The sequence below is a fragment of the Struthio camelus genome, chromosome 1, assembly GCF_040807025.1.
Source record: "Struthio camelus isolate bStrCam1 chromosome 1, bStrCam1.hap1, whole genome shotgun sequence".
Classification (NCBI taxonomy): Eukaryota; Metazoa; Chordata; class Aves; order Struthioniformes; family Struthionidae; genus Struthio; species Struthio camelus.
Window position 1 is genome coordinate 152308314 of NC_090942.1, and position 27962 is coordinate 152336275.

General features: G+C 40.1%; 1 protein-coding gene and 1 non-coding gene across 2 annotated transcripts; both read right to left on the minus strand.

Moving 5' to 3' along the window:
- On the minus strand, window positions 1–24099 carry RNF149 (ring finger protein 149). The gene is made up of 8 exons (XM_068924677.1): window positions 23625–24099; window positions 15751–16001; window positions 13094–13162; window positions 10122–10204; window positions 8998–9094; window positions 6126–6321; window positions 3680–5736; window positions 1–631 (listed from the first exon to the last, which is right to left on the minus strand). Exons 1-7 carry the CDS (start codon window positions 24082–24084, stop codon window positions 5678–5680), a joined length of 1215 nt encoding a protein of 404 aa, XP_068780778.1. The 5' UTR covers window positions 24085–24099; the 3' UTR covers window positions 1–631; window positions 3680–5677.
- LOC138065889 (small nucleolar RNA SNORD89) lies at window positions 3239–3352 on the minus strand. The gene has a single exon (XR_011138934.1). It is a non-coding gene; the product is annotated as a small nucleolar RNA SNORD89 (small nucleolar RNA).
- Window positions 24100–27962: the final 3863 nt, after the last annotated feature.

Here is a 27962-nt window from a genome sequence, read left to right on the forward strand (position 1 = left end):
TTGCTTTTTTAAAAGGTCTATAATTTATTATGGAATTTGAGCTTTCAGCCATTAACTTTAAAGTTACATCAACAATACATAACTTGACATTCTTACACTTGTACATACACAATGGAAAAAAGTTCAGTGCTTAATCTAATCAATGCAACCAAGTTAATACAAGGTTACTTACTATAAGAGACAGCTGACTGTGAGTAGCAGCTGACAGCAAGACTAGCAAGTTCCAATGGTTATGTGCAGACATGTTTGCAGTAGAAGTAATTGAATTCCAGATTTTGGACTTAACCTCAAACTAATGAAATGATGGAAGCTCAAATTATTTTGCTCTTCTGAATTAAGGAGGATATGCTCATTTAACAATGCAGTATCATTACCGTGTTTCAGATGGTGAAAACTAGCTTCAGGTCCAATGGAAGTATATATGGACAGTTTCCAGGCAATGCATTCCTCACACAAACACATGCAATTATAACGACATTCTACTTTTTAAACTTTCTTAAATCAAGTTTTGCAATACAGCAGAATATCTGAGGAGCGCGATCAGGACTTATACTGAACAAGAACAAAAACCTTCAACTTGATTTGTGCATGTTTAATCTGCAATTCCAATTCCCAAATCTTCACCTATCACCTGTGAGAAAAAGAGAACATCCAGTGAAGATCAGGCTCAAGGATAGAAAACATGCTATAACTTTCACAACACTTCTGGCTGTCGCAATCTTCCATTTCCAGGAATACTAATTCAGTGCAACCCTGCTATAAAACTGCATCTCAACAGCTCAAAGGGGAGGGTCTTCCCTCCCAACTCCTCATTCCCTTAGCCCAGCTTTAACACTCACCTAGTTAAACAACAGGGTCATTCAACTCCCTAATTGGCAAAAATATAACTTGGATAAATTTAATCTTCTGCTATTTAAGCTGAGTTAGCTTACCACCTATTTTTCATTTGAATGCAAGAGCCAGCACAAAGTAAACAGTGGGAGCAGAACAGGGAAACAGGAGAGAATCACACTATCTCCTCCTGTAACAGGAAGCTATTAAATTGGTTCAAGCCATTTTGTAAAGTCTCACCCTGACTAGTAGTTCAAGTGAGACAGAACAGTCTTGTCAAGCTGCCAGCACAATTTGATCCACCAGGCAGCCAACATCAAGAATTCCATTTCCTTGAGGTTAACCTGACACGATACTGCCAGCTAACCTTTTTTTTTTTTTTTTTTTTTTTAAAAAAAAACACACACACACACACACAAAACCCAAATCACTAAGTTTCAGTTGTTCTTCTCTTTGCACAACTGCAGAGTCAGTACTTTCTTAATGATCTCAGTATCTTGGTCTGGCACAGAAACACCGCAATATAATACCAAATACTGAAAATCCAGCCAATGAAAGATTACACACAACCTCTCCACTCTATTAAAAAAGGTAAAATAAAGCCAACAATCTCCACAATAAGATAATTACTGCCTTGATGCAGAGCCCTTAAGGCTTTTCTGAGCAAATGTTCTGCTTTACTGAACACTGGGATGTGGATGTGGTATAACTGCCCATTGTAACAAAAACATATCTTTATTACATACACATTTACAGCCTTGGCAACAGCTGAAAAAATGCAGAGATTCAGAATGCCATTCTTAAACTACTGATGTGTACTTCAAAGCACTAATTGGCTTTCATAACAGTATTGGTTTAGACTTGTCTAGAGATGCAAGAAGTTTGCTTTTAGAGGAGGGCTAAATATTCATCTTAACATATCGTCCTACTTGTTGCTACCATAACACAAAACCAACAACTTCCACTTCTGTATCTACACTCATAGGTTTTGCTAAGTTCAAAACGTCTCTGAACCACAGGGCATAAAAGGTGGGAAAATAATCACTACACGCTTGCCAGGCTCTTCTCTACACAGCTGCTAGTGAGCTACTCTCAGCTAAAGCATGGCAGACTAGACAGAAACCCAGGATGACCACTCCTAAATTAAGAAGTGGCAAAAAACTTAACACGTTCCACAAAGTTGGGAAACAGCTTGAGATATTTATAGCTCCTTTTTAATACTATTGTACTTTACAACTTTTCTCTCCCAATAGCAACACCATTTGCCCAACTCATTTATTCAACACTGCCATTTAAACTCTGAATTATGTTTACTTCCATACAACCAAGTGATGCTCATTAAGCCTTTAAGGCTTACTGCTCAACGGCACGCAATTCTGCACCTCAGTGACCTGAAACAAAAGGATCCATATGTCTCTTACTCCTGCTGTACTACTACTTTAATGTATATGCTGTTGAGCAATTTGGGTCAGTCTGTATAATTTATTTTAATTAGACACTTCCCAGTTTTACTAGTGATTATGTTTTTCTCCAAGCCACTGACAACAAAATGAACAGAAGACAGAAAACAGATTTCCGGCAACGCAAGTGGAGACATTCATTTTATAAGAGAAGGCATAAATGAGCCGGCGACTTGATATACATTGCTTTGGTCATATGAAATACTAGTTTTTAATATACATGTAAGATTTGTACCATTTGACTGAGGTGACCTGTTTTCTGCGACATATTATTTTCAGGCATTTATTATACCGTTGTCTTCTAGTTTTCTGTGATTCTGCCCATTTCTGAGTTCCAGCTTCAACAGCCTCTAAGTGGGATTTGGGGGCAGGGAGGGTGTAATCATACCACATACAAGTCTCTAGAAAGAGCCCTTCTGGCTGATATCAACAAAATCTGACAGAGGGACAGAGATCTCAGAGACAAGTTCCCGCACGTTTTCTGAAAAATATGCGGATAGAAAGAGAGGAAAGACCCCAGGGCAGGGTGAGGAGCAAGCACGAACTCTGACATTAGGCAGCAAATAACCTAAACAGAAGAGGCCGATTATACATTCTTCAGGCAGGGGAAAGGGAGTCACAACACCAACCCGCCCCCTTCCCCAACACACCCCCACAGGAAAAAAGCTTCTTCAGTTCTGATCCTCATAAACCTTTGGGAGTTAAAGGGCTAGAAGCTAGAAATGCTAGTTTGATGCAACATAGTAGGCCTAGATCAGCACGATCTGGGAACCTATAGCTGCTTACAACCATTTACTCTAAAAGTTATCTATTAGAGCTATAACAGTAGATGACACGCTTCATGTTTCTAATCATCCTTTGTTACTGTTCGAAGTTCCATAGATTTTTCTGTCTTTTCCTATACTTTTTTCTACCACTTTCTTTTTGCTAATGCAGGTGGCTATTTTACTGAGGTCAGACTAATGATTCGCTTCAGAGGACTTTGTCATCGTGCATCCACGGAGAGCAAACTGCTTTTGGAAGCACTGCAATTCGGCCTTTTATTGTCATCATTCCTCAGCAGCGCAGCAGGTCTTACAAGACCTAGCTGTTGTCAGAGATTAATTGTGATGCAAATCAGTTCAACTGAAACAACTAACTCTTCTTCAGAAAGTTTGAGTGAAACAGACAGGTACAGTGTCATCATTAAAAACATATTCCAGGAATTTCATACTTGGGCATTTTTCTAAACCAGTACTATTAAGCATTACTTATGCTTTAGATTTTATAAGTACACTTTTTGATTTGCGGGGTCTTTAGCTTTACTACCTGATTTCTGTCAGATTGTGGCTCAGATTCTTTAAAAGATTTTGCTTTTACAAGTATTATATAAAAGCTGAAGTACTTACCACATTTCTCCCCTCCAGCATGAATACTGTGGTGCAGGTATCAGCAAGACATGATCCACAGATTGACAAGGCTTCTCTTGATAACTGCTTTTGACTCCTCATTGAGCTAGAGTTTAAACCCTCTCAACATAGACTATATCAATGTTCAGTTTTGTGTTAAGGAAGAGGGAGAAGACTTAATTTTCATACTGAAGAGCAAGTTAAAAAGGCAGTTTCTGGAAATGTTGATAAGCTTCTTTTGGAGACAGACAGGTCCCTATACATTGTTTGGTTTAGTTGCGGGGTTTTTTTCTCTCCAGTTTTGGAGATGGTTGGTCAGTCACATTCCATTCTCATGTGCTTCTCATAAGATAAAGGCATCACAAAAACTTGCACCTGCTGGTGACATCAGAAAACTACAACCTGACAATTTTCCAGTAAACCTAAAATAAAACTCCTACTGGGAAGAGGCAGATTTTTTGTTAAGTAGGCATTAATAAGAATATTCTGAAGAAAATCTAGGATGAAACATCTGCTCTGCAAAATACAAATTCAAATTCTTTTTCCCCAGCTGAAACCTCTCATTTCTGGAACATTCATTCTAAAATTAAAAAAAAAGTTATTGCTTCTATTGAAGCTCAATATAAGTTAGAAAAAGAATTGCATATTTTCTTAAAAACATTCCAAATATACATCTAAGAAACAAAATGCACACTAAAGCAAGTGTCTAGTAAGAGACACTGTTTTAAACAATCTGTAATAACAGCTTTACAAAAAACTGAGGAATGTCGCACATTTATAACATGACAATACTAAAATCCTAAGCAATTCATTTAGCATTCTTGGTAAGTAGTGTTTTAAATATACATATCTCTTTACAAAACAGTTTAGCAATTCCTTATACCACTTACAGTATATAAATATTTGAATAAGAGGTCATAATGGGAGATGCCAGGGTTTATATTTACTCTCAGATGCTTCAGGTTTAATAAATGTTTTACTATAAGGCACAATACTGCTAATGCAAAAGAAAGGAATAAAAGCTAATGATAAACCCAGTCAAAACTCCTAATATGGAACCGACAAGAGAAGAATTCTAGCATCTATAGACAAAAAAAACTTCCACACTTCATACAAGATCTTGAGAAATGGTTCCAACTTGTACCTAAAGAAGTGGGATAGGATGGGAGCAGGAGTAAGAAGGAGTTCAGTAAAATCTTATAAATAGACTAATAAATATACTTTTAGCCATAATTAGCCCTTTACCTCTGTTCTACTGAGTTTAAGATCGAAAGAGGTAACCAGTGTGCATATACCTAAATAAGTCTACATGCTCAGCACGTTAAGACCCCCTAGCACAACCTATTACTGCCAAATTCAGTATAAAAAGCTAGTGAGATGGAGAAAGTCTCCTTTTCTCTCAGCATCCACTCCGAGTGGAACACATTACAAGATCAAATTAGTATTTATTACATATAAGGAATTTTGCAACTATTTTTTTCATCATGAAAAAGGATATGTAACATATCCTTGAGTTATTTGCCTCCTCCAAATGATCCTTAGATTGTGCCTTTTCTAAGAACATCTATCTCCAATTACAACAGATCGGAACTTTCAGAACATTTTAATAGTTGTAGTCTTGTAAGTGTTCTCTGTGTGTATGTACTGAATGTAAATAGTGCATCCAAAGTATTTATCCATTAGACATTCCACATTGTTTTCACTGCCTAGTCTTCATCTTTGTTACAGCCCTCTGGAACACAATGACATTGTAATAATGCTCACAGAAAAAGGGTTATTGCATCTTTTTTTAGGATGAGACAACCAGAGGAGATTTTATAAAATCCTCTTTTGTACAAAATTCTAAGTTATTAGCCCTTTTGGAATACCAGCTAGAAAAGTTTGAAAGGTAAAATAATTTACATTGTTATTTGCCATTAACTAGACAAAAGTTCATACTAATTAAATAAAAATAATAGTTCTTTAACAGTCTGTTCAAGATCTCTTCCATGAAGCAGTTCAGTGGGAATTTCCATTAGACAGATGTTCTCCATGCCGGTTATTACTGACAGCCATATCTAGAAGTCAGGAATCAGAAGACAAATTGTTTGTTGATTTACCATTTCGATGCACGTTTTCTGTTAAGTTCATCTTATCTCAAGCAAATCAAGCAATCTAAAGCAATCTTATCTCAGATGTATCTAAGGCTCTCAAGGTTCTCCAGGTGAGTAATCCTCCCAAAGCATTCTTTATATCTTTTTTTCCTCTCAAGTCCAGTCTTCTCCAGCTTGGTGAGAGTCTCTCAAAATCTGCCTGCTTGTACGTTTTGAATATCAGTAGCAACACCACTCAATCTCATCAGCACTGCAATATTAAGACTACTAACAACACTCAGAGAAAGGCTACTGCTTCTAACCCAATTAATGGCATTAAGGCTTGTCAAGTGATACACTGCATTATTACTTACCAAGTAATGCTGTGGTTTCACCTGCATCCTCTTTCAAACTGGTACATTGCAATACAGATTCATTAGTGGAAGAGGCAGACAATTCGCTTACTTCATTTCTATCCTCTTCTTGTAAAGCAATACTCAGACTTCCAACTGAAACACTGCCACTTATTGATTCCGGTATTGGAACATCAAGCGCATCTTCAGGGTCCCCCTTCAAAATTAAGTACATTAATTGACACTTTGGTCCATCATTAGAAATCAACGGTCTTCCATTTTACCACTTTGTAATCTGACCTTACTGGGAAAAGGATTATCTGTTTTTCTGCCCTCATGGGGACAGATTTGAGCAGCGTCTGTTCACAGTTTTAATGTCCAACTCCAAATAAACTCGATAAATTGAGAACAACTGTAGGAGTCTACTTAGCTAGCCTTCAGAAGGGAGTATCTCAACACTTGTTAGCAACCATATTGCTGCGGTCTAGACAGGATCACGCTCAGCCCAGACAAGGTCTTCACTGAGCAAACCTGCTGATCCTTTACAGAACTGAGTATGTACAAACTGCTTTTTTACATGATATTAGGTTGGCAAGTTTGGATAGATTTCATTTTTACTGGGGCAGACTTTTGACACCAGAACAAACTTCCGTCCTCTTCTTCCTATAGCCTATCCTTAAACTCTTCCAAAAAAAGAAGATGCCGGCTCCTCAGTTTGCAGGAATAAAACATCTGCAACGTAGGCAAAGGGATTTATTTCAGCCGTTACCTAGCATGAACTACTTCACTAAAACCAGCTCTCAGAATGTATCAGAGAAGTCTTACATGCACAATTCTGTTCCTACAAGTACATTAATGGCAATGGCTTTCTAAAGGGGGGGGGGGGGGTCTGTTTAATGACTTTAATGTAATGATATTTATACACAGGCAAGTATACTGCAGTACGAAGCAACTCTTCCTCAGGCTTTATAATGAATAGCCTCCCCTGCCCAGAACAATTAGCAAACTCCCATCTCCTTAAGATTTACAAACTTCTAGGCTTTTTAATAAGTTATAGAACAGCTACATTTAAACACAAGACACATGACAATCTCCAGGCTTTGTTAAGAGGTATGTATGGGAGTTAATGGTTTCAGTTTTCAAAAAAATTTGGTTTCCAGGCAGTTAAGTAAGCATTGAAGTTGCAAGATATTGATTTAGGAGAGCACTGCTGAAAGTCTGACATGCTGAACTCCCATTCTCTTTTTTTCATAAGAAATAGCACAATGCAGAACTAGATCACTGAAGTTCCTTGTTTACAAACCAAAAGCCAGGTAACAGAGTTTACTGCCTTCTTCCTACTTTAAGCTTTAAAATTCGAAGCATATAAATATTTCTGTTTTCCATAAAATTGAATTCAGCCTTCAGCCTCTTTGCAGAAAGTTTGACAGGTATGTATAATAAGGCTGCACATTGTTGGCTGCAGTTATGTCACTCAGCGGGCTCCCCACTAAAAGAAGCTGTCTTTGTTCTTCCTTCACACTTACTCTTCTCATGTCAGTAAAACATTCACATAATCAGTCTATGAACCAGACCGGGCAACTTGAATCAAGCTGAAAGCTAAACTAGATAAAATACTGAATGATCTCACACGTTACCAATTTCAGTGGAGCTTGATTGTCTGATGTTTAAGCAAACTCATTTCCCCCATTCCATAAGGAAAAAATGGGCTTCTGTATTTAATATAATATAATCCAATTTGACCTGCTTCCAATATGCATTTTTCCTAAAAAGCAGAGGAGGTATTACTCCTCTTGATTATGCTTGGTATTAGCATCCCCTGCAACAATCTGAATTCAAGGAAGAGAAAGGATGTTCTGAAGGTCTACATATTTCAGTATTCAGACCACACACAAAAGAATATATCCCTTTGCATATAACAAAAGTTAGATCAACTCTTAAGAACTGAAAATAAGCAAAAACTAAGCTACTAACACAGTAGTATTAATGTAACCATAGTAGTCTTTTTGGTCTCGTGGAACAACAACTCCTACATAGAGTCAGACTTGATACACAGACCTGCCACAATCTAGTATATATTATCTTACATAGCAAGAGTATTGCCACCTCTGACAAAAATTAAATGGCGAGTCATAGAAGAAAAGTCACATAGATCTGCTAAGTCTCTTTCACCAAACAAGAGAACAGCTGGTCAAAATGCACACGTAGTCTATGAAAGGAAGGTACCCAACACCAAGGAGCGCCACTATTTTCTCAGGATCTCTATAGATCAGTAGAAAAGAGGTACATTCATGCCTATGGCATTCTAGTGGAACTCAAGACTATTTATCAACAGCGACTGAGTAACCTACCGCATGCGTCTTCATCTCTCTTTTCTGGTGCTGTCAAAGAAATGAAAGCACATCATTTTCTCTACTTATGTAAGTCCTGGTGAGAGTCTTTAGGTAGGTTCTGAGTACTGGTTCATTTACAAAGATAACATTTGGCACAGGTAGAAGCATACATAAACACAAGTTAGAGACTTGTGATTTCTTCCTTTGAACCACGGCTCTCAACAAGACAGCATGTATGTTCTAGATCTACTGAAATAAACCATATTTGTGCAGCTTAGGCAAACTGTCTCACCCCTGCCTTAACTTCATCACCACTGTCAGCTGGAGATAGAAAAATTTGGTTATTACAGAAGAGTAAGGATGAAGGATTAGCAAACTGTACAATACACTGTTTAAGCTGTCACTTATAAAATTCCCCTGTTTTTTTGGTTCTCACTCGATGACTCTTGCATCTTTGCTCAGCTTCTTCAGTCTAGGCAAGTAACAACTGTTCTCACATTCAGAACGGTTAGATGAAGTCTTGTTTCTCACATTGTGCCTGAAGTAAGTATGTAACATACCCAGTATCCCAAAGCTTTAATAACGTCTAGTTTACACATTGGACAAGTTCGGTGGTCCAAAAGCCAAGGGTCAATGCACGTTCTATGAAATATATGCCTAAAGAAAACAAATACTCATTAGAGCTTAACATTAAAAGACAAACAACAGCATTCCTTCATGACATATGTGAAGTTACTACATTAAGAGGTAAACCAACTCCTTCACGATCTTGACAATTATCCTGTAGTTCTATTAATATTCTTAAAGAATCATTTTGCAGTTTAAGTGATTAAAGAAAAGGGCTACCGCATAAAAAAAGTTGTAACAATTGAGACAGGATGAAAAATATAATTCCTCAGAATTTTAACCAACAGAACCACCATGCACACGGCTTGCATCATTAACTGTTCACAGCCAGTGCCAGCATTTTAGTGAGCAAGCTCTAAAAATTATTCATTAAATAGCTGCTATACATCTAAGAGTAGCCATTTTAAAGCTCAAAAAGTCCATGACATCACATGCATAGCAGTGTTTTCCTATGATTCTTAATTTAAGATACGCTGAAATGTTGGGGATATTTTCTCATCTTTAGAGTCACCCATGGCTATTCTAGCAAACCCGGCTTCCAAAACAGATGGTGACAGGTGAACCGCCCAACCCAACTATCCCTGGGATGTTCTAGTGCCCGAACTACACCTGGGAATTGTTTGGGAGAACGCCACGCTGGCAAGGGGCAAAAGCATAGCAGATAACGTACTGATAACTTAGCAGCATTCCAGTATGCAGGAATGTGTTTAGGCACTTTTTAATTCACTAGTGCAGACGTAACTAAGTCTTTAATTTCACATTAGCCTTCTTCTTAAGGAAGAAATGTGTTACTAAAGCCCACTGAGTTAGCAGTTCAACAGTCTACAGTTCAAACTTTTACTATTAAGGCGGCCTTACTTTGCTCCTACACTTCTATCAATTGCTACTACCTCCTCCAATATGAAATACCATGCAGTCTCCCAAAGCCCTCTAACATGTAACCAGCTCCAGCTCTGTATGTAACTCTGCCACCAAAGTTTCAGAGGAGTTTCCAGGAAGCTCACCGAGTATTTTTTAGGGAAAGCATGGTAAAGGGGAGAGAATTATGATAACTTACTTGCACGGCAGAATTCGGACAGTATCTTTCAGTTTATAATTTTCAATGCATACAGCACAGTTTTCCACATCAACATCTAAACCCTAAAGATGACAACACATTTAGATGAATTATATTCATGTCATTATAGTAACAAGCTATGTCTCATAGATAACTTCACAAGGGTATGTGGTATAGAATGGTCTAGCAAATAAACACTGCTTCTTCACTTAAATTAAGATTAATTCTGTGATTCCATCAAAAGGAGATTTGATCAAGTGATACCAAAGATTAAAACCAGCCAAACTCTGATTTTCTGATTTATACAACAAACAAGTGGCTTAAGGCACCACGTAAAGTTGCGAACACTGGCTGCGTTCATGGAAGCACAACAAAACTTTAGTTTAACATCACTACGACGTTAAGAAAGTTTGAGAGGCCTACAGAGACAGAAGGACATCATCTAATTCTTAACTGATGGTCCCAAAGGCTTGCAAGTGCTCAAGTACGAAGAGACTCTAGGGGTCGAATGCTACAAACCTTCCTCTCCTCACATTTTTCTTTCTTCTTTGCATCCTAGTAAAAAGCCTTGGGAGGCTAGAGGAGACTGGAAGTAAAGAATTTTGCATGATTTTTAGAATTCCTCTCCAAGCGCCTATCATTTTGGAGGTGGGCGGGGGTGTTTTGACTACAATTTGTTTCTTTCAAAGGATTATACCTCTTTCCTAACAAGTTATACACACATACATACCAGGTGATAGATGAAAAAATATATCCTGATACAGGAGAAATAATTCAGTGTTAATTGGGTTGTATTAAAAACAAGTATTAGAGGAACAAGAGAGAGCAGGCCAACTCCCTTCTCATCCTCTACAAAATAAATACTTTGTGTTTGCTGCTCACTGCACAGTTTTAATATCATTACTGCAAATGTCCATATGAATTAGTACTACAAGGAAGCTTTCAAGATCAAAGCCAATTTTTTTGTTTTTTTGTATGCTATCAATTTATATAATTAATGATTTAAACTCCTATATAAGTCAAATTAAGATTGGTTTTTACATAAGCAGTGAAAAAAAGTGTATTTATTCTACTGCAAATGTTTTTCATTCTGTACAAGAGGCAAAGTCCAAGCACACTGTATGCAACACATAATCGAGTAAGTGTCCATTTTACAATAATCCCTTAAGCTTCTCAGAAAAGACCTAGATGACAGCAAATACACTTTTTAAGGTTGACCTATTTTTAGTTAAATGCCTCAACGCTGAGTGAAATAATGAAAGATTGTACTGTGTCACAATAACTAAAAAGAAGCAATATACTCTTTCAATCAATGACTGAATAAAAGGAAATACTTAAAAGAAAAATGTACCTTTATAGAGTAGGTAGGACTATTTTCAGAGGAATTCACACCAGTTCACGAAAGTACATTTGCGTCAGTAAGTTACATAAATTTGCTGAGAGCAGGCTGATTCAAACCAAGTGACAGAACATAATCCACCAAGCATAAAACCTGTATTTTATAGATTTTAATCTAATTTCATTCTACTTTGCTAAACCAGCATGGCATTCATAGTTAAAATCAATACACTGTATAACAACTTAAAATCCACTTCCCCTTCTCCCCCCTTAAGGGTATATAGATGGGAAGGAACTACCTGGTACACTGCAAACAATCTCACAATCCTTTTTAAAGGTTTACTGAATATCAGCTTAAAAGCCATTAACAGCTTCCTTATGGCCCTCATCACAGATTTCATCATAATCTATTTACACCCATTTTTTCCTATGCTGCTTTATACTTTGATGCTACTTTACACATATTTTGGTTCAATTCCATCTTTCTTGATCTCATCAGTGCCCTGCACAGAAGCATAAATATTCCTCTATTCATAGCTTGACATAGATTATACTTAATTGGAATTTAGAATATAATTAAAATAAGAAAGATTAACAAATAGTTCAACATTCTGAATGCATAAGGGGAAAAAGACAAATCAAAGAGTTTTTCTTTTAATTTAAAACTGATTTAATAAACGAAGGAAACATTCTAGTTTTCCGCGACCTAAGTCCACTTGCTTTTTTTCAGTCCTGTTTTAAAAACTTCAGTATCCTTTCTCACCTTAGTTTTATTCATGGATTGAAAGAAGAAAAAAAACACAAACTGTTTTTTGGTCTCTGAGCAAGTCAATCCTTAACTAAAACCTAATCAAGTAAGCCAATTGGGGTGGGAGCGTGGAGAAATCTGTGCACTGGCGGAAGTCTGCAGTCAGAAGCCAATTCAGCATCTGAAATTAGAATGTGGCGTCTGCCTGAAACACTGACTAAAACAGTATTACTTTCTTTCAAAACCTAGGCCTTTTCTACTTCATAATTATTTTAGATTTAATAAGTTTAGGCTTTAGAAGCTGTCAAACTTATCTATTTTAAAAATTCAGTACAACTTCCTGAAAGTTTTTAATATAGAGAAATATTTTAATTTCTGCTTCAAGCAAGTCTGTAAGTTCCTTAATGTATTATATGTCAAAAAGGGATAAAACGAGTATTTTATTTTTCATAGCTTCTTATATTTCTAAAGCTTTCTAATCAATAAAAAGTGGTATTCTATTTAAAAAGAAAATAAAACATTACCTCAGCTGTAAAAACTGCAATCAATAGGTCCTAGGAAGTATTTTGTAATTCACTTGTTGTTTGCTAGTGCTGATAAAATACTAGCGTTTTCTCATGTTTACAGTACCAGCCTCTTTTAGTCTCCTGCCATGTTCTACATAATTAGATATTATTTGCAACAAACTAGCCTTACATTTTAGAAATAGTCCGAGTTTGACTCTTCAATTTTGAACTTGGCCTTCTAAGCAAAGGCATTGAAATCAGAGGTTATAAGGGTCGCGTTCCCGATGGGCAATCTTGCAAGCATTTTAGTTTAAATTCTACAAAGATGACTTTACAGCAGCGTTCAAATCATACATCAATAACTAAAGCCACTGAATTACCTTGTCTCCACGTTTCACAGTATGCAGCTGAAGCTGGCTGATTGCTTTCTTGGTTTCTTTCCTATGTCCCTTGAATAAAGCCAGACAATTTTAAATATTAGTGCACAAGTTAGTTTTAAGAGTGATATTTCAAATCACTCATTTTTTAACCACTTGCCATGTAGATTACTAACTCTTCTGAATGCATCCAGAAAATTTAACAATTTGGCTAGGTAATATGTTTACAAAACACTTCCAGCCAACAGATGTCGAGGTACATCACGTTCTGCATTCTTAGGACACGCTAGTAAACATTATCTGTAAACACACTGCTTAACAATGGAACTAAACTGTGCAGAACAATGCAGACAAGGCTGACACACGTAGTCATGTACACTAATTACCTGCATTAAGGAACTTCCCACTCAAGAAAATTAAAACTAATTTACTCTTTAGACGCAATCAGAGCTGAAACAACAGTAGTATAACCAGACCTTCTAGTTAGTCAAAGCAATGAGCAAGCACACTGATACATTTTACAGGAGCTTGAGAAAAGGGGGAATCCCGCCCAAGAGTCTATAGCTAGTTATCAGGGCTTAAGGTCAAAAGGCTGTTGTTGCTATTAATACCTCCCCTCAGCTTAAACACTGTCAGACGTTGTACAAAGCTTTCTACTGAAGGACACGCTACGCAAAGGAGATAAAAAGAAAGGCAGGCCTAAGAGACATGAGACATCATATTGGACAGCTATAAACTAATAGTCTCAATTATGCTTAGAGGGGAAGCGAGAAAATGAAGAGGTACTACATTCTAAGACTAAGTGATAGCTACCATTAGAAGTTGAGGAACTCATCACACTCAACTTGATCTGTCTAGCATCAACCCACATCACTGATGAATTACCATTTAAGGAATCAGAAAATAATAATAATAGCAGCTTTTCTCTTTGATGATGATTACAGTGACTTATATCCTTCAAACTTGGTTTTTTATTCTTAAAAAAAATTAGAATTAATCTTAAAGTACCCTCAAAAATAGACAAATTTAACCAGGCAGCAGTCTATCCCACCTTCTACAGCAGCTCAGGATTTTCTGCACAGTCCTGTTTCATCTTTGGTAACAAGGAGTTCTTCCAAAGATTTACTGCTAAATTAATAGTAGGACAACTCATAAGACACACATTTTCAGCTTCACTTACCAGATATACAGTAGCCTGCTTTAAAGCAAAGCTTCATTAACTGCCTTCTAAGTTTTTATTACACCGGAGTCTTACTGCTAAGCTAAATTTTTCTAACCCATGTTTTAAACATCTAATATTGTATCTTGACCAATGGGCCCAAACTAGATTTAAAACCTAGTCTGTGGAAAACTGCATTTTGGGGGGGGGTGGGTTTAAATTTTTTTTTTTTTTAAACAGCTGTTTCACAAGAGGGAAACTAGAGGAGAGCGGCAGAGCCTTCTAATGCTAGATAATTTCATTAAATTAAAAATTACTTAAAGGACAAACCAAACGGCAAACTTTGTTCTTTGTGACATGATTTTTTGGGAAACATCACATTCGAGCTATAAAATGCTCTTAAACTCTTTACAGAGTTTGAACATTCTGTAACCGTCCTAAAGCTAAAATAACAGAAAGAGGCAACTTTCTTCACCAAAGGTGTTACAACAGATATAACCATCCCTTCTTCTATAAATATTTCTTCAAAATTCTGTGAGTTTTTTTTGAAAATGTTCTGAGACTGTTTAAGTTCTAAGACTTAAAAGCTTCATTAAAAAGAATATAGGGTATCAAAACAAGCATCTTTAAACAGACTGCAGTTTTAATCATTATGAATGCCTTATGTGTTATCTTCTGCTGTTGAAAAGAGGAATTAAGTGTTTTCCTAGAAGAGTCCTGTAAATTACACAGCTCAGGCGCCTGAAGTCGACCACAAATTGTTATTCTCCCTTCCCTCCTTCCACCTAGTTAGAACCTACACATCCAAACAGAAGGCATGGAAAGTCCAAATCATAAATAGTCACTTGAAACTATTTTTTGGTACAAAACTGAGGTTAAAAGAAAGAAAGAAGCTGTTTGCAAAGAAAACCAAGTGCAGCTTTCTGTTTCATTGTGACTTGAGAACTATGGCATAGTTGTTGACGACCACGGAATACTCTACGCTGGTGGAGTGATGGGATTGTAAGTCCCAAAGTGATTCTCAAAGAATCAAAAATCTTAGGCCCAATTACTTGAGTGTCCTATTAAATACACTGTTAACCATGATCAATCTTCATTAAAAAAAAAAATAAAAGAGTAAGCAACACCCTGGTTAGTGAAGTTAGTACATTCAGAATGAAAATTTCTTAAGAATGAAAATAACTCCTTCCTTTTGAAGTTAAATTAACTAAGATGACAAATCACACAAGAAGTGCCTTTATTCAGTTGTTCACAACTGGCTAAATGTATTTCCCACAATTTTGTACAAGTATCTAATAATTACAACTAGCCAAACTTGTGATACCCATTAGCACACTACTTATTAGCCTTACTAAACACTATTGAATGCTGTTCACAGATAACGCAGTAGCAAGAAAACACAGATCTTCAAGAATACTTCAATAAACAAGCAAAGTCAGGAAAACAATTTGACATGAGAAGACTGCAAACACTATTGCGTTAAAGCATCGTCTCTAATTACCTGGTTTCCAAATTGTGATCCTGTATACAGGAAACGTTGTATATAGTAAAATATGAGCCAAGCAAGTGATATAATCATCATGGTGATGAAGGCGATGGCTACAAACACAACCGACTGACCACTAATATACTCCTGTACGTGTCGTGTACCAACAACGATACTCATTTTTACTGGAATCCCTCTTCGTACTGGCTCCAATATCTCTATTCCTTTCGGATAACCAACCATTATCACCACTGTATTTCCTGTTCCTGTTGGTGGGGGGGGGAAAAAAGGTCAGTCAGCACAGTAGAAAATGCAATCTTTTTTGATGATATTTTTGGCCTCTTCAGTTAAGATCAGGGAGGAAAGTTACAGGAAAATCTCTATGTTTTTCATGCACAGCAGACCTTACCTAGAGTTTAATAGTAAAGAACACGCTATTCAGATTATGAAACTCTCAAATGCAAGAAAAAAAAAACTCCAACAGATGCACCTTTTTCAAGGTTCTTTACTCCTCATTCCCCCAGTGAGATAGGATGCCGATGCTAGGCAAGAATAGGCAAGTTATAAGCATTTCACATCTTGAAGTTGCTGAAGTTTTAACACAGCTAATCCTTAAACAGATAATCCTTATTTGTCAGGGCAGAAATTTTAGCCATAGCTAGAGACAGTCTAGGAAATACCAAGAGAGGCACATCCAATTAAATTGAATCAGAATCCACAGCACAACTAGATTGGAGAGGTGAACAGGAAAAAAAGAGATTCAAATACATTAATATTAAATTATATTAAATAAGTTAATACTTACATATTTAAAATTTAATGAGATCTCATGACAAGCCTTTGTTAACAAACACTCTGGGACTCATCCGGGAGCAAAGAACCAAAGGATTTTCCATTATATTAAAACTTGAAAGCCTTCAATCCATATGAAAACAAAACTGATTCCAAAAAAAGACTTTAAACACATTAGTATGGCCAAACAAGATAAGATCTTGTCAAGACCGACTAGTAGAAACCAAAGATCCCCTTTGGCTAGAGCTTCACTCAGTTTTGTCTGGAAGCATCTCCAGTATTGTCCCAGAAACATCTAACTTAAGAGCATTATAAAATAAATGACAAACAGATCTCCTTGTTAAAAATGTCACCTCACATCTTCCTGGTCTAAGCCATATTTATTTGAACAGTTCTTACTTTGTGTACTAACACTGCTATATACTCCTGACAAATCACGGTTTTATAGCCTATTTTTCACTCACACTTCTGAGAAAAAGGTGAAACTAAATTACAAGCCAGCTCCTTTCAGAGAGAAAGTAGAGGAAGAAAAAGAAAGGGGTTTTCCTATCCCAAAAGCTGAAGCTGTACTACCACGACGCCCTTTTTAGATACAGAAAATTGACTACTTGCAGCAAGACCTCCCACTGAAAATTTATAAAACCCTTTCCCCGCACAGTTGTGTTAGTATCACTATTGAGAAGCTATGTCAAAAGAAACTACTGCTTGATTTATAACACTACATCATGGGGGAACTTTCAAAACTCAAAAAAAAAAAAAAAAAGTATTTCACACCCAGCCACCCACCTATCTGCCTGCTAAGACAGAGTTATTCGCCTGAAGCATTAAAAAGAGTCATGGAAACTCTCATCCACTTGCATGCTAGGATATAGTAAACTTTCACTTCTGTAGCTCCTCCTTCCATAAACAGTTCCTCCTTCCATAAGGTGCTTACAGTCTGCTGTGGATAAAACACTAAATATTCCAGTTATTAGTGGAACAATCCTCCTATCTGTGTGCCAGTTAGCCTTTTTCATCTTCAGCTTAGGCAATCATCCCTCTTCCATTCATCTCCTCTGAGGACTATTCTACCTGTTTGAGTTTCAGACCTGGCAAAAGAGCAGATTTTTCCAAATAAGGCTAAGTTTCTAACAGTTTTGAAGGTAGTGTGAAAAGACAAAGAAAAAGGTGCCTTTGGAGAAAGGCCTAACTTATGTCCCCACTCAGTCATCACACGTTGTTCACCAGTAGCCAGTTGACCAGTAGCTCACAGCACGTGTTATCTTGCCTAGGGCGAGTATTAGGAGACACAATCAGGAGCAGTGAAGTTTAAGATGACCAGGATACATCCACAAGCAGCTAGGCTTCGCTAATTAGTTCTACTGCCAGAAACAACGTGCTTATTCACACAATACTACAAATCCAAGCATACTAAGAATTGGTTAACAAATATTATTTTTCTCTTTAAATCAGCACAAAAGCATTATCAAAGAGACTAACTTGGAGAGAAGGGATAGTTTGAAATTCTCTTTGCTTTCTGGCCTTGGACAAACCCACAATGAGTTAGCAAGAAAAGAACGCAGGAAGGTAGAAGCCTGCTTCAATTCTCACGTAGTTGAGAACCGTTACCCACAACAGGCCCTAACCTCCCGATTTAAATTTATGTCCCTAATCAACTATAAGACTTTCAAATAACTGGCTGCTTCAAGGTTGTTACTGAACGGTAAAGGAGTGTTGGCAAAGATTTACATGGTTTCTTTCGGGCTTAAGAGAGAGCAGAAAGTTTCAAGACTAGCAGAAGCTCAGGTTTTTAAATCAGTATCTATTTCTTCTTCAGTCCCAAAATCTAGAGTTAGTTAAATCCTGCTATTCAGTTCTCTGCACCATTTCTAAAAAAAATACTTTTTTAAAGTCACAACAATCAGTAATGCCTACTGACGGAACAGCTGTTTTGGCACTAGCATGTCCAGCTGGCAGTCAATTCCTACCTTGGTTAGGAAAGCAGAATGCTATTGTACAATGGCTGCTAGATACTCTGACACCTTCCAGTTTTAAAACTTAATGAAAGTCATAAAACTAAGCTGAGGCACACAAATGCCAAGCTTATCGTATCTATTACGCATACACCACATTGGTCTCCAGTTTGCTTTTACCTTTTACAAGCTTCCAGTTAAATAGTAGATGTATGACATTTTGTATTTAAATTTCCATTAAAAGCACTTTTAACATTTTAAAGAATTGGTGATGAACCTATTACAAATTCATAAAATTAAACACGATGGCCTTGAAGGTCATGAAACGGAAGGATGGAAATTAAAATGGAGACACGCTATTACAAAAGGAACAAGAGCAGGCTCAGAGAAACAGTTGCCCCACAGAAAACTTTGGACCATAACTTCAACTCCCACTCCCTGTGCTGATTTTAGACTTCTGTTTTGAAAGGCACTAACGAAAAAAAAAAAACCACAAACACACAAAATGCTGCTGAATCATTCCGTCAGCTTCTTCAACTGCAATACAACTCAAGAGACCTTACGTCACAGTTACAAAAGAACTCGAAGTGTCTCGCACACACCCAGAAAGCATGGTTTGTCGGCTTTACTCTTCTGTGACTATTTCCACTTTTGCATGTTTATTCTGCTAGAATAAATTTGTTCTATTTTTAGGATTTTGCTTGATGTTTGAGCGGAATCAGGTAGATTTGAAATCTGGTATGTGCTTTTTTAATATAATTATCCAAATAAAGCAGTGCAAGCTGGCAAATCCTTAGGATACCTGCAAACGAGGACAAGTTTGGAAGGAGATGAAGGCATGTTTCCTGCCAATGTGCCAAGGTCATTTTTAGGCCTGATATTTTTACAGTCTTCTCTTGTAGAGGGAAACCAGCACTTTCCTGATGAGGAAGCAGCAGCATGGATACAAATCTTGATTCTAGACATTCAGAACTATGACATTTATTCCTATTATGTGTAGGCATGAACTTAGAGATCATTTTCTATCATTTAGGAACCGACTGCAGCTATACTCTAGTTCTGTCCCCAGGAGAGACATCAGAAAATTCTCAGAGCTTGAGAATCCCGGGAAGAATTTTTGACCTCAAGAATAGATCGACTTCAATCTATTCAAGCTAGGCGTCTTACTCAATTTGCCAGAATTTACACTGACTGTGTTCTTTCACTCCCAGTTGCAAACCAAAAGCTCTGGCCTTTACCAAGTATACAATAGCAGTACACTAAAAATTAGATTACAAGCATCGTTGTCTCAACTATCTGCCCCATTCCATATCCTCAAACCCCAGATTTGGGCTGCGTTTTCACTTGCATCGAGAAGGAAGGCTTATAACCAGAGGAATCAAGTAGTCAAGGAATCAATACAGATACACAACCTTTCCCCCCCCCCCCCATAGGTTTCTAATGCACATGGGCTCTTATGTATAAAACAAGATACAAGCACTTTCAAGTTACGTCTGTTTCTTCAGAACAACATAGCGGCTCAACATAATACAGTTGCTATCGGAGTTAGGTGAGCCGCTGATTTTTGTTCTATCCTTTTAGGAGAATTGTACCAGAAGCTATTAGAAGCCATCAGTAGTAACAGTAAGAAAGTAATAGTAATATAGAAAGATAGTCACCACTTCAGAATCCAGGTAAGAACTCAGGTTTCTGAAAGCTATATGGCAAAAAGTTTGAGTATATGCCAAAATAACCCTAACTCTGCTGTTTTGCAGCTGGTTAGAGCCTTTAGAATCATTAGTACAAAGTCAGTCTCATCTGTTTTCTTTAATATAAAAAAAAAGTGACAGCGAAGGAAAAAATTAGTTGGAGTACTCTGGCAAAGCTGCACCAGGTCAAAAGTAATTTTATTTACATAGCCATATACTCCAGCAAAGCCCCAAGCTTCCATTAAATCTACAAGTCACCCACCTCTCAAAGTACTGTGGCCATCCCCCATTCTTCCACACTACAGCATGGTTGTCAAGCACAATCATATTTTATTCCTTGGTCTTCAAAGCGTCAAACTCACATTCTGATCAGGATCCCCAAATCCTAGCTTGCAAAAGAATTCAGAAAGGGGCAGGATGCAGAGCATAAAGTATAACAGAAAATAGAGAAGCGAAAGAGCCTTTATTCTTTCCATTCCAATATAGCCCTAATTTCTCCGCTGACACAGAACCCTTATGAGGAGAAGACTAAGGAGACTTAATCCTCCCCACCTTGCCACTCTAGACTCATCTCCAATCCTCTCCCAGTTAATATTCACGTATGCAATTTATTTTCTTTTTGGAAAGGAATCTAAGTTACCATATCACAATAACACGCTTCTCCCCCTATGAACCTGGATAGATTTAAAATTGCCTGCAAAGTCTAGATACTTGACAAAATGGAAGCAGACAAAGTATAACTCCTTGAGTCACTCAGGCAAAACGAGTATTTCCTAGTAGAAAGTATTATCTGCCCCACCTGAAGTGGTTTCAATATTACTTCACCAAAGGACAGAAGGCATCTGGCATTTTGAGCCACTTAATTCAGGCAGGGAGCAAAGGCCAGAGATACATAGGACACATTGGTAAAAAGTCCTGTTTGAAGAACTGTCTTCTGGAAGGTGGAACAGGATTGCAAGGCTAAATATTCAAACTACTGGTTGATCCTAACTTTAATTCAAAGCCCTACTCATTGTACCTGTGAAGTACACAAGGTTTCAGGTAACGTCTAGTCTGCAGAATGTTTGTGATACTTGTCCATTTTCAAATATTTTGACACCAACTAGAGCAAATCACCTCTTTGCCTTATCAAGAGCTTTTTACTCTAGCTGAAACAAATAAGAAAAAAATACTTGCAAATCCATTAAGTGGACATGCCTTGTGTATATAACTCCAGTTCTTAGTTACAGCACTGCAGATTTCCCAGGGTATTTGTTCTCGGCATACCTCCCAGAAGCAGGGCTTCCTCAGATGAGAGTTCATAAATTCCTTCAGAGAAGGCAAACTTGAAACCTATAACACAAATAGCTTCACATTTTATGTTCTCCCTTGCCCAGGAACCTTTTTTTCAAGCAGTCCAGGATTCAAGTCACTAACAGTAATTCCTCCCTATATTCCCAGGGAAGCACACTGAACATTTCAGTAGCTATTTAAATGATTACATATTTGAAAGTTTCCACCATCAAACAGGAAGATTTGTTATTCCAGAGTCAATGATTACACACTATTATACTCCTGCCCCATCCAGACCATCTTGAGGTCCAACCTGCATATGTGGAGTAGATATAAAGCCATTCAAATGTATACATATATATACAAATGTATGTACTATAATAACAAAGCACTCCTTACATAGAGCTTGTATCAGCAAAATTCTGTCTAACAATAAAAATGCTGTTAACAGAGCGGGAGCAGTCGGCAAGCACTTCTCTTCACACTACTGCTAGATGCAACCAGACTAGCAAGTCCAAACCGGAGCACCAACTTGAGAAAGCCTTCTGCAGCACAGAGATGATAGGGAAGCAAGAAAACCATGAAAATTAGAGAGATGAAGCAAGATAAAAGGAAAAGGGATGAAGAGATTCTACAGAACAGCGGAGAATATTTATAAGAGGGCATGGTGGGATATGGAAAGGAACATGGGAACATCAACAGGAAGAAAGAATTTTTACGGATTGGCCAATACACAGTAATGGCAAGAAAAAGAACGTAGCAAGGAAAGAATTACTACAAAACAAAGAACCTTATTTGCCACGTAGTATCAAAATGAAGGGTATATTTTGCTTACATCCCACCTCCACTTTCATGAATGATTAAGAACACAAGAAACAGCCCAAGCTGATACACCCAAGCAAGCAGGAGACTAAGGGGAACAGTTGACTACGATTCCAACATCCAAGTTGGTGCTACTCAGTATTTCAGAAAGAGAGAGGCTGGCTCCCCCAAGGTATCAGCAACAGCTCCCTAAGATTTTTAGCTAACCATATTACAGTAAGTTTGTCCTCTTCAGAAACACATTACGGTTCTCCTTCAACCAATTCCCCCATCTTTCCCCTCCTCACCACTAGGAAAGACAGGCTGGTCATTAACAAGCTCGTTATATCAAAACCATATGAAACAGACATTTGCAGCTTTTTTCTCTCTTTATTTTGCTTTGTCTTTGCATCCTTCTCTGCAGACCTTCCAGGTCGTCAAAAACCTACAAATGCAGTTCAGATTCTAGCAGTTATTTTTTTCTCTAGTTTAATCATTTAGAACTGCCACGTTCGCAAAATTCAGCAACACATTTTAGGCTAGCAGACTGAACCAAGACTGATGCTAAAACATTTGAATTCTTATCTCGGCAAAAATCACAGACCCTTTCTGTAGGCATGTTTCTACAGGCATGCTTGGACAAGCCAAGTCAGCTTGATCTTTCTCTAAGCATCAACTTTCCTACCTCATTCATAAGCTTTTAAGAGTTACCTAGAGTTTATATCTTTCTCTCTCGTGTAATTCTGTAAGAGACAGGAAAAGGTGACGCTATTACAATAAAGCCTGTACTAACAGCTATCTTCAAGTAACTAAGGCTGCGCCTTCACAAGACACCAGAAGACATCTCCAGGATACCTCAGGTATTTCTGCACAGTCTGTAGAAAGAAGCCTATATGTTATTATTGTAACAATTCTGTTACGAGGTACAAGCTAAGGCAAGAAGACAGCTTTAAACACGACCATTTCTCCTTAATTCCTTTGACTGCAATTTTTTACAGGGCTTCCCGTTTCGATGGCTTCGCCACCTCTTCTCCTAAAATCCTCCTCTGTAACTTTGAACGCAAAACATAATCTGTGTGTTTTCGCATTGCAAAGGGGGGGGGGGGGAAGAAGAGGAAGTCAAAACCAGTTCTTCGTATCATTTTTACGGCGATTTCTGCTACGCCCCTTCCCCCCCAGCCCAGTCCCTCACCGCGCTGCGCTTCCGTGTCACAGAGGCAGCGATGTGGCCCCGCGCTAGACAAAGCCACCTCGTCTCTCCCCCAGGCCCTCTGCAAGCGCGGAGAAACAGCGACAACAAAGCCCAGCAGCGGCGACCCGGGGGAGGGGGGGCCGCCGTCGCCCCTGCCCGCCCGACCACCTCTCCCGCCGCCGCCCGGCTCACCCAGGTGGGACATGGAGACGGTGCTGTTGCCGAAGCGGGCCTCGTTGTAGATGACCACGGCGGCCGCCCGCTTGCGCGCCGCGTTGGTGATCTTGTCCTTGAAGGTGCAGCCGCCGCGGGCCACCAGGGCGATCCAGGGCGGCAGGTCGCCGTCGGGCGGCGAGCGGCTGCCGGGCGGCAGCGGCACGTCGTAGTCGGTGTCGGCGGCGCAGCCCTCCATGTGGCGGGGCGAGGCGCCGCGGGGGATGCCCACCAGGCCCTGCGCGCCCTCCTTGGGCGAGCTGTCCCCGTAGCGGCCGCTCTCCGTGTTGCCCCGCACCGTGCGGTTGCTCAGCGGCTCCACGTACGCCGTGCTCACCCACGCCGTGTACCACTCCAAGGCCCGGGCCCCGTGGCCGCCCGGCGCCCCCAGCGCCACCAGCGCCGCCGCCACCAACGCCAACCGGGCGCGGCGCAGCATGGCCCGGCCGCCCCTGCCGCCGCCGCCACGCCGAGGCGGCTCGCCGCGCCGCTGCGCACAGGAAGAGGCCCCGCCGCTGTCGCCGCCGCCGCCGCCTCTCACTGCCCCTCGTCCAGCCCCGCCGCCGCGCAGGTAGCTCCCTCCCGCCGTCCCTCCCGCCGGGCGGAGCCGCGGCGCGGGCGCAGCTAATGGCGAGGCGGAGGCGGAGGCCGGGCCGGCCCGCCGCCGCCACCGCCCGCCCGACAGACGCCGGCTGGCCGCCGCCGCGGGAGCGCGCGCGGCCGCCCAACGGTCCCGCCGCCCCAGGGGGAGGGGCGCCCTCCGAGGGCATGACGGGAGGGGGGGAGGGAGGTGCTTCCCGTCTCGGCCCCGCCCCCGCCTCGCGCGCCCGGGGTGGGGGGGGGAGGGGCGGGGAAGCGGCCGTTGACTGGGGGCCGCGCGCTGTGGGGAGCCACCGCCCCCCCCCCCACCCCCGTGCCCTCCCCCGTCCCCGCGCCAACGGTCGCGCTAACGGCCGCGCGGGTGGCAGCGCGCCGCCGTGCTGCGGGCGTCGGGCCGGCTAGCCCCCGCGGGCAGCGCCGGCGGGCTGCAGGGCTTTTCCTCCGGGAAGTGGGTGTGCTGCGAGGGAGGGAGGGGGTTTCAACCCGGCCGGCCCCAGCTGCCTCGAGCCCAGGGAGGCTGTGTGGTCGGGTCTGCCGGCCGGCGGCTCGCTTTGAACGTTTGGCGCACTTTCTGCCGCGGCTGGGCATGTTTGGGCTCCGTCAGTGTAGCCCCCCTGGACGCACAGCCAGGGCTTGGGTGCGTGCTCCCGCGTTGCTGTGCCCCGTCAGGACCTGAGCAGCTGTGCCAAGGGTGTTGGCCTAGACAGAAGAGCTAGGAGGTATTTTAGACAGCGTAGAAGGCAATGACTGCACAGAGCCTTCTCAGCGCGGGGAAATCTGTACAATCACAGAATCACAGAATCGTTTAGGTTGGAAGGGACCTCTGGAGATCATCTAGTCCAACCTCCCTGCTCCAGCAGGGACCTCTAGAGCACATTGCCCAGGATCACATCCAGACGAGTTTTGAACATCTCCAGCGAAGGAGACTCCACTACCTCTCTGGGCAACCTGTTCCAATGCTCTGTCACCCTCACAGTAAAAAAGTTTCTTCTCAGGTTCAGGTGGAACTGCCTGTGGTTCAGTTTCTGCCCGTTGCCTCTTGTCCTGTTGCTGGGCTCCACGGAGAAGAGGCTGGCCTCATCCTCTTGACACTCCCCCTTCAGATACTTGTACACGTTGATGAGATCACCTCTCGGTCTTCTCTTCTCCAGACTAAACAGGCCCAGCTCTTGCAGTCTTTCTTCATAGCAGAGGTGCTCCAGTCCCCTCATCATCTTTCTAGCCCTCTGCTGGACTCTCTCCAGTAGTGCCATGTCTCTCTTGTGCTGCGGAGCCCAGAACTGGACACAATCTGTGCCACCAAGCAAGAGCTTAGTGGGACTGGTGGCTGTTGGGCACTAACAAGCCGTGCAGATGTTTTTTTCTTCGCATGATGTGACTTAATTACCTAGAAAGTGGAATAAGCTAACTCACTGCATACAACAGTACCCACATAGGGCTTTAATGTAAGGTACCTATAGCATGCTGAAAATTTCCACTGTAGTTTTCTGTATACCCACCTCCCATACAAACAGGGCCATCAACATTGTTTTTACTTTAACCCCAGCACTAGAACTATTTTAAGTCCAGTCTGTCAACTTGCCCAGTGACACATGCATAAATTGAATTAGTCATCTACTCCACCCTCCAAGAGCGCTCCTCACCCACATTCAAGGGTAAAGTAAGTGTCCTCCCAAATGGAAAGCAGACTGGGAGTACAGGAAGTGAGGATGAATGGGAAGAAGGTATGGTCAGAAGCCAGCCAGAAATAGAGCATGATCTGCAGCAGAGCAGGAAAAAGAACAAAATCACTAAAGCTAAAAGTTCAAATAAGAAAGGTACTGGAGCTATTTCACTGAATGAAACTCATGTAAGAAGGGTGACAAATCTTAAGAAAGTCAGTACCCTATAAACTTAAGAAAAATGTATTCAAATAGAGATAAAAGTACTGAATAAAGATGATAGTTTTATGGATTAGTTTTACGCTACAGAAAAAAGTGTTATGTATACCTCTTCTTACATAAACATATATTTAAAGGCTAGCTTGCGAAATTGATCCTTTGTTCTCACCAGCTACCAATCCTTTTTGAATGGTCCCAAACACTACAATGTCTCTTTAAAAAGTCAACAGTCATTGTGTGGTCTTACATTGTTACATTCCCTGTCAAACAAGCCTTCCCCTTTTCTTCCTAATCATGATTGTATGGATTCTAGTAGCGTGTGCACACTTTCTATAGAAGATGTGACTGGCCTTGAGCCATCTTACAAAAGCCTTGAGCTTGGTTAACTCTATAGCAGCAAAACTGCTCTACTCTGCATCAGCATTAAGGCCAATGTGTTCAAAGTTCTGATCTAGTGTTGGTGTTAAAATAAATTTTCCAAAAATCTTCGAACTCAAAGATATTCTTTAAAATAACTCTTTAGCTCATCCTCTCAACTCATTCTCCCAAAATACTTGGCAGTGTAGTTTTAGGACTCTATCCAACGGCACCGAGCATTGTGAGAGCAGGAGCAAAGTAGCAAAATCAAGAAGACAGCCAAGACCGAGATTTGTGAAACAGGGGAAGTAGTGTATAAGGAGCTGTGAAGCAGGAATCAGAAGCTGAGGAAAAAACACAGCAAAACTAGAGTTAAGAAAAAAGTATGGAGAAGAGGATAAGGGGAGAGAGCAGCCAGAGAATGTTAGACGAGAGATGATGAATGGAGTTAGCGATAAAATAAAGGCAGGTAAAAGGTAAGCATTGTTTAGGGACCGGAAGTGACAGAGAATCCAGAATAAATAAGAATTCAGTGTTTGGTAAAAAGCAGATCAAGAAAAGTGATGGTATTTTTAGGGAGTCCAAAAATGTAGTTCAAATGAGAATTTTTTGGAAAGAAAGTGAAAATCACCTAATGAAAGCAGAATAGACATCAGTATTGAAACTGAAATCACTCCAGAAATGCGATAAACTAAAAAGAGTACAGAGTGTTCATTATAGTCAGTAAAAATGAAAAGAACATCTGCAGGAAGTGTTCTTTTAAGAATATGGAAACACTGGCAGTAGGAAAATGGTGTTGACTATGGTTATACAGGTTAAGAAACACTATTGCCACAGTCTTCGCAGAGAATGAAGCAAATGACAAGCCAAAGATTGTACAGCATAAATAGGAAACATAGGCTGTTTCCTATAACCTTTTTGGATAGGAAGCAGGAATTTTTGAATGGAAAGCTTGAATTTTGTTGAAAGGAGATGGCAGGAGAGCAAAATGAAAAAGTCAGTGAACGACCTTAGTTTGGGAAAAACTGTCAGAGGAAAGCAGACAGTAAAGAACAAGGTGTAACAAGAATGTCCAAGAGCAAGGCTAGCAAGGGAAGAAATAGCGCTGAGGAAACCTCCAAAACATCATTAATGCACACCTGAATGGTGAGTGCTCAATCGCCATGTGCAGAAAAGAATAGCAAACTTTACTAAGAATGACAGTTAACTGCTACCTTGAAAGCAGAGCTGGTAGAAATAAGAAGATGAAAGAAAGATAAAAAGTGCTTGGCTAGACTTTTCTGCCCTCGGGAGAAGCTAGGCTGTACTAAGACAGATCTGCGTCTCAATTCCCAAAAGTCCCTTGAAATAAATCAGCTTGGTTCAAGAAAACAGAACCAAGCAGATGTTCAAATCAGATAGAAATTATAATGGCTGTCAACAAAAAGTCAGTTACTCTGGCTAGCGCTGTACTGAGGACTTTAGAATGTTCAAACTGCAG

Coding starts and splice junctions, on each gene's coding strand:
- RNF149 (XM_068924677.1), bottom strand. CDS start 24,084: ATGCTGCGCCGCGCCCGGTTGGCGTTGGTGGCGGCGGCGCTGGTGGCG. Junction 16,002..23,624: donor CGTCTCCATGTCCCACCTGG/GTGAGCCGGGCG, acceptor CCCCACCAACAG/GAACAGGAAATACAGTGGTG. Junction 10,205..13,093: donor CTGTGAAACGTGGAGACAAG/GTAATTCAGTGG, acceptor TGTCATCTTTAG/GGTTTAGATGTTGATGTGGA.